General features: G+C 44.8%; 1 protein-coding gene across 4 annotated transcripts in view; it reads right to left on the bottom strand.

Moving 5' to 3' along the window:
- Positions 1-12157, bottom strand: part of FAM222B (family with sequence similarity 222 member B) — an 80913-nt gene that overhangs the window by 5461 nt on the left and 63295 nt on the right. For 2 of the 4 annotated variants that reach the window (XM_004746966.3, XM_045070225.1), the window contains one exon: positions 6032-6153. The exons of 1 other annotated variant lie outside the window; for it this stretch is intronic. In XM_004746966.3, coding sequence (XP_004747023.1) covers positions 6032-6113 — 82 coding nt within the window. In that variant the 5' untranslated portion in view covers positions 6114-6153. Of the gene's footprint in view, positions 1-3139; positions 3183-6031; positions 6154-12157 lie in introns of those variants that run through there. One more of the 4 variants, XM_045070224.1, reaches the window with a different exon arrangement.

Consider the following 12157-nt stretch of genomic DNA (forward strand, 5'->3'; position numbering starts at 1 on the left):
CAAGAGTACAGAAAGAGCTGTGCTCTCAGGGGCACAGTGCCACGATATAGTGGGCACTCCCACATGTTTGAGGTCTGCTTTATTAACCGCATACAGAATGGATGCTCTATCCATAAACAAAATGTTTGTAAGATGACTGATTTGGAGAGAGTCTTAAAAGAATGAATGTATGGGCGCCTGGGTGGCTCAGTGGGTTAATGCCTCTGCCTTCAGCTCAGGTCATGATCTCGGGGTCCTGGGATCGAGCCCCGCATCGGGTTCTCTGCTCAGTGGGGAGCCTGCTTCCTCCTCTCTCTCTGCCTGCCTCTCTGCCTACTTGGATCTCTGTCAAATAAATAAATAAAATCTTAAAAAAAAAAAGAATGAATGTAAAAGAGATAGCTGAGTCCAGAAAGGAGGGAGGCCGAGGCCCAGAAACCTTCTCGAAGTAACACTAGCTGGGGAGCAGAATCAGAGCCCCGAGAGGAGAGTCTGAGTTCTGCTGCTGCTTACAAGCCACTGACCCTCAGGGGGCTTCGGTTTCCATAAAGTGGGGCCATTTTCTGACCCTTGCTACATTCTCCTAGATTAGAAAATTCCAGAAAATCTGGGATTACTCAAGACACCAGAATTCCATTAGAAACTGACCAGATCAGCCACTGTACTTAGGTGCTGACTGGTCAAAACCACATGACTCTCCTAGCCCCGCGCCTGACCCAGAGCAGATGTGTAGAAGACTCAGTAAGTATCAGCAGTATAGGTTCTATTCTGACGGAACGACTTGGGCTCAGCTGAGGGCCAGCAGTCTAAAGCTGCCGGGGTTTAGTTCAGACAGGTAATACAGGTTGGCTCCTGGGCTTTCCTCCATGTTGGTGGGCTTCCCTTATTATTTTTTTTTTTGGGGGGGCTTCCCTTCTTGAGGGCCAGGGAAGAGAGAGTGGTACAGGGGCTTGCTGACTGATAAAAGTTCCTATGTTCCAAGTTAGTACCAAGTTTCAGAGTGGTTTTTTTTTTCCCCCTAGCAGAGGCAGAAGGCAGCTTGGCTTGATTCAGGAGTATGGAATGGGACACGGATACCGATTAGTTCTCTTTGTCCTGCTTCTGCTGATGTTGACAGTGGTGATGAGGACAGTCAAATAAAGGAATCAGAATCACAAGAAGGGGGAAGGGTGGACACAGGCTGTAGTTATCTTTGTTAAGAAGGACTCTCCAGAAAAAAAAAAAAAAAGAAGAAGGACTCTCCAGGATGAGAGGAGTATACTGGATAAAAAAGAGGCTACATTCTTGGAATCTAGCACCATCCATCTCATGTACCAGACTTAAGTTCAGCCCTTGAAAGAAAAAAAAAACCCAAGTTTTCTCAATACTTTATCTCAGTCCCATGCAGTCATCCCAGAAGCTTGCTTTCTTCTCTAACATCTTCCCCTAAGTGTACAGCTGACACAGATACCACAGCTTTGTAAGCAACTTATTTTAATTTTTTTTAAAAAGCTATGTGCCCAACGTGACGCTCAAACTCACAACCCTGAGATCAAGAGTTGTATGCTCCACAGACTGGGCCAACCAGGCTTCCCTGTAAAGCAACTTATTTAAATATGTGATACTAAGGGTGTTATTAATTGGGACATAAGGCAGTGCACAGGGAATCTGTGCTTAGAATCTAGATTCAAATACTGGCTTTATTATCTACTATTCAGGGTCTCAGTTATTCTTCATTTATAAACAGGGATGATACCTGCTGTCATACCTCACATAATTTTTTTTAAAGAATTTCATTTTACTTTGGAGTGAGAGAACGAGCAAATGTGAGCACACACGTGTGCTCAAGTGGGGAGAGGGGGAGAAGGAAAGGGGAATCCCAAGAAGACTCCATGCTGAGTGCAGAGCCTGGTGTGAGCTTTGATCTCACGACCCTGAGATCATGACCTAAGCCAAAACCAAGTCTGACATTCAATCAACTGAGCCACCCAGAGGTACCCCTGTACCTCACAGAATTACTAGGATCAAGAGATTCAGTGAATAGGAAAAGGCTCTGTGAACAGGAACCATGACTATCAAAAGCTATTCAAGGATAGCACGTTTGGTTGAGTTTGTACAGATAGAAAAAGTAACCTGATGGAGAAAGCCCACACAGGACTTGAGTCTGGGACTTAAATGTAGCAGAAAGCAGTGTTGTCTATTCCAGGCACTGCAAGAGGTGGGGGCAGGTGGTGAAGGCCGATATCTCCCTGAATTCCAGCTTTCCACAGGGGCCTCCCTGTTTATCCTTCCATTTTGAAGGTCAGAAGACACAAGTACCATATGCAGCCGGAAATTCTATCAATAGATGGAGAGGCACAGGCAGTGTTTCAAACACTGGGTTTGGAGTCTGACCCAAGAGGGAGTTCTAGGGCGCCTGGGTTAAGCCGCTGCCTTCGGCTCAGGTCATGATCTCAGGGTCCTGGGATCGAGTCCCGCATCAGCTCTCTGCTCAGCAGGGAGCCTGCTTCCTCCTCTCTCTCTCTGCCTGCCTCTCTGCCTACTTGTGATCTCTCTGTCAAATAAATAAATAAAATCTTTAAAAAAAAAAAAAGAGGGAGTTCTAATGTAGTCACTCAACATTAATGTGACACTGGCGAGGGCTACTCTAGGTCTCCTCCTCAAAAGAACAATGAAAGTTTCTCATATGGGATTATTGAGGAGCGAATAAGAATATGCATAAGTACACTCAAAATCGTGCCTGGCACATAGTAAGCAATCAACAAATATTAGCTAATATTTCTGAGATTTCTACAGCTTATCCAGTTTCTGGGCCAATTCACCATTTCCAGGCCCTTCCACTAGGCGGCAGACACACATAGAAAAGTAGTAAAACTGGGTAATTTGAGGTTGGTATCAAACCCTGATACTCTTTAAGGAAGGAGGTCAGAGCTGTTGACTAAAAGATGATTTGAGGGGGGCCTAGGTAGCTCAGTCAGTTAAGTGTCTGCCTTCGGCTCAGGTCATGATCCCAGGGTCCTGGGATCAAGCCCCCCATCCGGCTCCCACTCAGTCAGGAGCCTGTTTCTCCCCTACCCTCTACTGCTCCCCTTGCTTGTGTTTTCCTGCTCTCTGTCAAATAAATAAATAAAATCTAAACAAATTAATGAATGAATGACCTTTGGTCATTTCAGCCACTCACCTAGACATATTTACTGGGCCACCACGATATACCTGACGGTGAGCTGGGGAAGAGCAGAGGCTTGCAGTTAATGGGTGGGGGGGGTAAGTTCAAAAACACATTTTCTAAGGAACTGGGAAAAGATGGGTCAGAGAAAATTTTTCTAAATAAAGTTCTCAAACAGCTGAGAACTCGTAAAACAAGTAACATCATGGAATATACAAAAAAGCTCTAGGAGGGTATCCAGCTAACCCAAACTGTGGTCCTCTATCAAGCCCAGGACCCACCAAGGCCAAGGCGGTCCTTAATCCAGACTGCCCCAAGGCAAATGCCACATCTAGGGTGGGAAATGCATTACATCCTCTTACGAAGAAAGGGGAGAGGAGGAAATGCTGGTGTTAGAAGGGATCAATCCCGTGATTCTGTACCCATAGTGGGGTAAGCCTGGGGAAAGTGATTAGCCCGGTGACTTCGAGTGCTGGCCAAGATACCACATACCCCACACCTCCAGACCCCTGCTACATCTCTCCTGCCTGAGCTCTTACAATATAAAGCACAATAATCAATAAACATCTGTATTCTATCCCTGCCCCACCAGACACTATATTCTGTGTTTCTAACAACTCGTAAAACCCTCCCGAGGATGAGGGGCAGAGAAAGGGTGAAAAGCAGAGTCACAAAACTGGTTAAGCTCTCTACAGCTGAGAGGTCCTCTGAGAAGGACCCTGGTGCTGGTTCCCAAAGGAGAGTTTATGCTCCATCTCACCTTCAGTGTTCCATGCTAACAGCTGTAAGTGACATGGCAGAATATCTTTTCATATACATTTTGGGAGAGGTGAGAAGAAAGCACATAAGCTTAAAACACCATCAGGTTTTCTTCTCTGCAAAGGCTTAGATATAATTAAGGACAGCAACCAAGTGAGACAAAGGGATTCTAAAACACTATTCTCCTCAAACAGACAGACAAGCCGGAGACCAGGGAAGGTTATCTCAATTCTTGAACAGAATTTGAAAACAGTGGTTAGCAGAGGCTACCTCTGAGGCTGTTTTGGACAGAAAAGGAGTGGAAATCCAAAGTCAGCACCCAAGATAAAGCTACCTGCTTGATACCCCATCTCTGGGGTTTGGGTATATGAAGGAACCTAGAAGAAAGTCAGTGAGCTGCTCTGTCATGCTTCCAAGTATACTTCCTTCTCCAGATGTGTCCCTGGAACCCCAGAACCAGTCAAAATGCAGTTAGCATGCAGATTTCAGTGGCCAAGGAGCATGTACAACTCTATCACCTGACAATCATCATTTATTAAGAGAAAGACTAAGGGAAAAGCTGGTACAGCATAATATAGCTTGCCTATGGAGTCAGGCAGCTGCAGAAGGAAAACTTAACTTTCAGCTTTGTCATTCCACAAGCTGGATTCACTGGGCAAATTCCAGAACTAGCCAGGCTCTGAGCCTTACTCTCCTTCAAAGAAAGGAAGTCAAGAGGCGAGAGCATTTTTTTTTTTTTTAAGATATCTATTTATTTGAGAGAGAGACAGCAAGAGAGGGAACACAAGTAGGGGAAGTGGGAGAGGGAGAAGCAGACTCCCCGTTGAGCAGGGAGCCTGATGGGGGGCTTGATCCCAGGACCCTGGGATCATGACCTGGGCCAAAGGCAGATGCTTAACGACTGAGCCACCCAGGCACCCCCCTTTTTAACTTCTGAAGATGATCTCATACAGCGGGTGGAAGCAAACTATAGCCTGTGGGCCAAAATACAACTGCTTTGTTTGTGTAAAAAGTTTTAGAAGAACACAGCCACACTCATTCGTTTACATGACGTCTATAGCTACCTTTATTTACCCTACGACAGCACCTCTGAGTACATCCAAGAGGGACCATATGGCCCACAAAATCTAAAATACTTGTTATCTGGCCCTTCACAGAAGAAATTTGCCAGCCCCTGTCATAAAGGATTTGGGTAAGGTGCTGAAGCGCCTTTTATATTAAAGGGTTAGCCTAGATGCCTCAATGATTTCCCCTTTTGCTCTGAAAAAAAAAGGTCTATCCCAAATTTAGAGCAATATTTATACCTGAAGACACTGTACATGGTAATGAGCTAGGAACAGAATCTTTTCCTTGCACATCGTTGTAGTGCAGGGAAAGAAGCCGGGAATCTGGGGCTCCTGGCTGGCTCAGTCAAGAGCATGTGACTCTTGACCTCGGGGTTAGGAGTTCAAGGCCCAGATTGGGCGAAGAACTTACTTTAAAAGAAAAGAAAAGAAAAGAAGGAAAGGAAGGAAGGAAGAAAAGAAAGAAAAGAGGAAAAAAGACAGGATTCTAATAGTTCTCAAAAGTTCAGTCTTGTGGGCAAGTTTATTAGCAAGAATATACCCAGAGAGACTGATAAAACTAGCTCCCTGTCCCTTCTGGAGGTGAAAGCTTCTTGACTTGTGAACTGAGGTCACTGGTTCAGCAGAAAGCAAAGCCAAAGGGAATGGTAGAGAATGCTCAGAGAGTCCAGAACAACAGAAAAGGGTAAAGAATATGTTTCAGAGATACAGTAAATAATCAAGAGTGTGAGTTTTCATTCAATTCCTCATGGGGGTTCAAACTGAAACACCTTTCTGAAGGGGGACATATATATCCTGTAAAACTCTGTATAGCTTTGTCGCTCAACAGATAGCTACAGCAACAACAACAGATAGCTACAGATGACACACACTGAGGAATTCTAGTATTTAAGAGGATCTCTCTGATCAAAGAAGCATCCACACTGCTAACAAGTTTGGCTGCTGCCTTCCTGCTGTCTTTGTTGAAGAGTATCTTGGAGGTACCAAAGTTCACGGTCAACATACCCCTGATGTGCCTCTGTTATTATCCAAATGTAGAGACAAAATAAGGGCCACATCCTTCTCTGGGATCCAGATTACTTACATTTCTGAAGTCCAGTGTTCATCTGCGTGTGAGAAAGAAGCGGAAAGGACAGGTCACCTGGCCCTGGCAGACAGGCTAGCATGGCAGACTGGCATCAACACAACATGGGGCAGTCACTCACACTGCAATGAACGAAAAAACAAGATCATAGAATACAAGGCAACTCACTCAAGGAAGATACCAGGGACGTCAGATATGAGCAGCAGAGGCCCACATTTAGATAGATATGCAATTTAATTAGCAGCATGTTGGCTGAAAATACATCTATGTTTTTATCTGCAGCAACAATTTGCTCTCAACTATTACTATGGCTAAAACAATGTTTCAGTTAGCACGGACGCACTGGGGGGGGGGATAAAAACTGGTAATACCTATCTACACAAATAACTGGAAAATACGGTGCATCTATCAAGTCTTTAATGTTCACTAGCTGTGGATGCACTTCTGGCATGCACATTTCCTACAGACAGCCTCTCCCTACTACTTTTGGGCAGGCCCACAGGACTGCCAGAGACATGGCATGCCAGCTCTCATCTGTGCCCCAGCTAAGGCAGGACCAGAAAGGCTAGGGCAGATTCTAACTGAGGTGAACGGAAAAATTATTTCTCCCTGAAAATAGAACAGGGTTCCTGAAGAGAGCTGGCCTTCATAGGTCCTGGCTCAGTCTATTTACAGAACTGACCAGGGCAGGGGCAGTCAGACATTTCTAGAAGCAGTACAGTATATGAGCTGCAAAGGCACCCAAAGTCCAACTTGCAATGGCAGTAATCTGAGCTCACTTTTAGAAGAAGGGGCAAAGCTCCCTAGGAGATACAATTGAGCACTGTTAAAGCAAATTCTGTTTTTAAGTTTCTGGGGATTTACCTTTCCTGTTGCCTATCACACAATTAGACCCCTCTGGCCCCCAGGGGGGAAAAAAAATTTGCATTGTTCCCAGAATAAATCAAGGTGATTATAGGCTGCCAGCAGCCCTCTCTAGGCCAGTAATCCTGACATTATGTCAAGATGGCACAGTTTCCTCAGTAATGTCTACCAACAAGACCTGCCCAATAAAGCCGACCAGATGTGGCCTCTGTAGGGAATAAGCTCCCTGTGTACCAAAGACCAGGCTCTTCTCAAACAAGTATAATGTACTAAAATAAAATACACGGAATTCCTTTTCCTTGCTGCAAAACCCAGGAATCCAGGTGGCACGTTAAGGCTTTAATCCCAACAAAAGAGGAGTGGGGAAAGAGCTCAAGTGTTAAACAAACACCACAAATCCTCTTTCTTCCTCTTTGAGGGCCCTCTCAGGTATGTGAAACTACCTTGTCACCATGAGCATCAGAGAGCTCTAGCTTGCAAGGCCAGGTAGCTGAAAAGACACTTTGTAAAAAGAGGCTGCTCAAACTGTCTAAGATAGCAACTGCAGAATGAAAATGCCTCAATGAGAATCGAGCTGCCTCAGAGTTCTGGCACAGATTCCGCCTTTTTAGGTCTCCGGTGGGTGGGATAACAGAATGTACACAGGGCACCGATTGCAGTGCCTCAAGAAATAAAAAGGCTTCTGTTGGGGTCAAATAACTGAAGTACTGCTTACAATTCCTTCCCTTGTGAAGGCTGTTCTTTATTTAATAACCTCTCCCCTATGGCCCTAATATAGGAGAGGGCAAAATCCAAGGAAAAGAAGGGAATTAGCAAATACTGGAGCCTAAGATTGTGAAATGGCTGTATGAGAGGCATTAGTGAGGTTTTCTTAATTAGGTCTCCCAACCTTTCTTGGAGATAGGTAATAAGTCCACTTGCCATCGCATCATCTCTAGCCTGGATTACTACAATAGCCTTCTAAATGGTTTCTCTGTTCCTCCCTCGCCCCTATCACCCAGTCTGCTTTTTACACAGCAGCCAGAGCAATTTACTTTTTTAATTAGAAATCATATCAACTCAAAAATCTCCAATGATCGCCATCTCACTCTGAATACAAAATCCTAACAGGTCCACAAGGCCTACCACAATCTGTTACTACTACTTCTCTGACCTCATCTTCTAACCCCCCCTCTTGCTGACTCTACTTTCAGCCACAGTGGTCTCCTTGCAGCCCCTCCAACGAGCCAAGTACATTCCGCTTCCCTGCTTGTACTTCATCCAGATGGTGGAGATGCTGTGATATGGAGGTTCAGAGAACACATTCACTAGAGGCTGTCTTGCAGACCAAGTACCCCTGTACTTCTGAGAAGCCACCAAACTATGCAAGTTCACAGGAATCTCTGATAGACCTATTAAATCTTGATGCCTACAACCAGAAAGAGATGAGTGTGGGGGGCTGTGGATCGTCCAAGTTGACCATAACATACTGCCCCTCAAAACCACAACTCTGGATTTCAACAGAAGAGACAATTAAACCAGCTAACTGTGGCAAAGACACAATAATGGATTTATTAATAGCAAACAAAGGAGTAAAAATAATAGATGAATTCTGTCAAGACGCCAGAAAGTCAGGGCACCTGGCTGGCTCAGTCAGTGGAGCATGAAGCTCTTGATCTCAGGGTTGTGTTCAGGCCCCATGCTGGGTGTAGAGCTTACTTAAAAATAAAGAGGAAAAGGACTGCAGAAAGTCAGCTTTTAGTCTGGACAGGAGGGGGTGAATGAGGAAGAAAGATACCACAGCTTGGGGCCCTCCATGATGATGTCTCCAACAAGAAGCACCCAGCAAGTTTGGAAAACTCCTCGTCAAGGTTGCTAAGAATACAGCCTCCATTTTGTGACCCTTTCTTTAAAGACTTCAGGGATCTGCCAACCTTTCCAAAAGACTGCCCTCTGTATTTAAGGAAGACTTCAAGCCCCTTGACCAGTTTCAACTTTAGTTAAGAATTAGATTCTGCTAGAGCCGAGAAGGCAGGGAATATGGCAAGGTCACAAGGGTTGTGATGAAACAGGAAGGAAGCAACTTCCTTCCAGAACCCATTCTAGCAGCAGGGATATACAATATAAAGTACTCCTCTGGAGGCCTGGTAGTAGAGCACAGGCCTTTATTTAAAAACTTCAAACCAGGGGTTCCTGGGGGGCTCAGCTGGTTAAACATCTGCCTTCTGCTCGGGTCATGATCCCAAGGTCCTGGGATCAAGCCCCACATCAGGCTCCCTGTTCAGCGGGGTGCCTGCTTCTCCCTCTCCCTTTGCCATTTCCCCACTTGTGCTCTCTGGCTCTGTCAATAAACAAATAAAATAAAACAAAAATAAAAACTTCAAACCAGGGGCACCCGGGTGGCTCAGTAGTTAAAGCATCCAATTCTTGATTTTGGCTCAGGTCATGATCTCAGGATCCTGGGATCCAGCCCCGTGTTGCACTCAATGCTTAGCAGGGGAGTCTGCTGGGGATTTTCTCTCTCTCTCCCTCTGGCCCTCCCTCCACTCACACTCTCGCAGTCTCTCTCTAAAAATAAATAAATGAATCTTAAAAAATAAAAGTAAAAAAAAACAAACAAACCCCACATGCCTGGGTGGCTCCGTCATTAAGCATTTGCCTTCGGATCAGGACATGATCCTAGGGTCCAGGGATCAAGCTCGGCATGGGGCTCACTGCTGGGCAGGAGGCCTGCTTCTCCCACTCCCTCTGCCTGTATTCCCTCTCTAGCTGTGCCTCTGTCAAATAAATACATAAAATCTTAAAAAAAAAAAAAAAAGGACACAAAAAAACTTCAAACCACCCACACATTCTGATTATCACCTAACTTTTTCTAAAAAGCAAATTTCAATATAATTTTAGTTGTTACTTCCAGAAGCACAAGTAGGGACAGAAATCAACACTAGCACTACCTTCTCAAGGGACCTCAAGATTCCAGGCTTGACTTCCAAACAGAATTAAGTAGTAATCCAGAGCTCAGCCCAGGTGAGCTCTCAGGCCAGCTTTCCTGCTGCTAGTTGGTATGCTCCCTAAGCAGGGGGACTGTAATATCCCAGTAAACCCAGAACGAAGGTGTTCAAACTCTCCTGGGGCATTAGCACCAGTGTGAGCATTTACCAGACGACCTCTAATTAAGGAACAAAACCCTTGTGCCCACTGGGAAAATTCAAAAATACTTCCATCTGCTCCCCCTATCCCTACCCTCCACCATCCCTGTCAGAAGACTGCCAGAGGTTATATTAGAGTTGTAATGTCACACACAGTTTTCCTGAATGGCGTCTGATAAAGAAAGGACTATCTCTACCTTGGGAGTATCTCTGTGGCAGTTAGAAAACCTCAGTCATTGTTTGTGCTGCTTGTCCCTGCTCATTCCTAAGACCACTGAAAAGTAGAGAAGAGAGAGGAGAGGAGATGGAGTGCTGGGAAAAGGATTTATTTTTGCTCAGGGCTCTGGGGCAAGGTGAAGTGGTCTAGAGCCATCACTTCCATTCCAGTTTCACCACCCACAATCTACTGCCTCCCACTACACCTCTTTGCCATTTTCTCTCCCACTTTCCCTTCTCTGACTGCAACCCCCCCACCTTCAAAAAGAACACCCCCTCAAAAAATAGGTTAACTAGCCAACTTTCTGATTCATGCTGTGGTTCAAAAATTTTAGTTTGTTACTTGTGGTCTTTAATTAAAAGCTGAAATTGACACCAGCGCCATCTCTGCGATTATAGGGTACAGAAACATTATGCTCCTCATTTGCCTTCAGTTTATAAAATACAAACAATAGTGAAAATCCTGCGGACATGCATCTTAAGAAAATAAGATTACTACCACAAAACTGCATTAATTTAAGAGTCTTCAGTATCTGTGATTAAAGCTTTCTCATCTGTGAGTTAAAGGCTTATTTAAAAAGACTATTTTTTGATAACAGGGAATTTTTTTTTTTTTTTTAAAGGCAGAGAGGCAGGCAGAGAGAGAGGAGGAAGAAGGCTCCCCACTGAGCAGAGAACCCAATGCGGGGCTCGATCCCAGGACCCTGAGATCATGACCTGAGCCGAAGGCAGAGGCTTTAACCCACTGAGTCACCCAGGTGCCCCAATAACAGGGAAAATTTTTTATCCTACTACTACTTGCTCCCCATTCCTTTCTTTACTTGTGGGGTCCAAGAAATTAGGTTAAAAGCTAAGGGAAACACCAAAATATTGCTCTGGGGAAAATAAGTAGGACGAAAGACAGTAAAAATTACGTGTTTATCCAATCAGACTCTGCAAAGTCAGTCACCTGCATGGTCTGTTACAATAAAATAATCTATTCAATGGGTAATTCTGTCAGTCCAGGTTTAACTGTAAACTTCCAATTAAATCGAACTTTTCACTAATTACCCAACCTGAATAAAGTTCAGCCACTGCTCAAAGGCATCTTTCTTTTCCATCTTTAACCTATAAGGGGAGCTAAAAGTCACTTGGAATTGTGCCCCCACAATTCTAGGGAGGCAGGGAAGAGAACAAATGTTCACTCCAGGCTTACTAGTTTTTTTTAAGATTTTATTTGTTTGAGACAGAGAGAGAGTGAGCAAGACGGAGAGGGGTGAAGGGAAAGGGAGAAGCAGACTCCCTTGGTCAGCAGGGAGCCTGATGTGGGGCTCAATCCCAGGACCCTGGGATCATGACCTGACCCAAAGGCAGACACATAACCAACTGAGCCACCCAGGGCCCCTACATTTTTTTCAAGTAATCTCAATGACCAACGTGGGGCTCAATCTCATGACCCGAGACCAAGAGTGGCATGCTCCACAGGCTGAGTCAGCTAGGTGCCCAGGGCTTACTTTTTTGAAAGCCCAGAACCACCCCTACTGCAAACCATGCCTACTCTGGGTTTGGAAACATTACTTCTCTCCTAAATGCCCTTCAGAACCTATGACAACAGGTACTCTTTCTGTCCGGTCCCACCTCACCCTAATCCCTAGCACTCTCTCTTCTTCAGCTAGGATGCTCCTTCCTGGATCCTGTAATTATTTAACTCATCTATGACCCAGTGCTTTCTCTTGAATGTGTTACTCTGGTACCAGGAAGTATGCTCCCCAGACATTTTAACTTTTCAACCTGAGTGTGACTGAGTGTCCCTAGACCAGAGCCTGTCTTTTATTTTATTCTTCTAAATTACAGAATCAGGAATAAGATTATCACAAAATAGACACTGAATAAGTATCACTGGCTCACATTCCTGAAGAAAATAGCATATACTTTAATCTCA

The sequence above is a fragment of the Mustela putorius genome, unplaced genomic scaffold (genome assembly GCF_011764305.1).
Source record: "Mustela putorius furo isolate JIRA1106 unplaced genomic scaffold, ASM1176430v1.1 tig00003962_pilon_pilon_pilon, whole genome shotgun sequence".
NCBI lineage: Eukaryota > Metazoa > Chordata > Mammalia > Carnivora > Mustelidae > Mustela > Mustela putorius.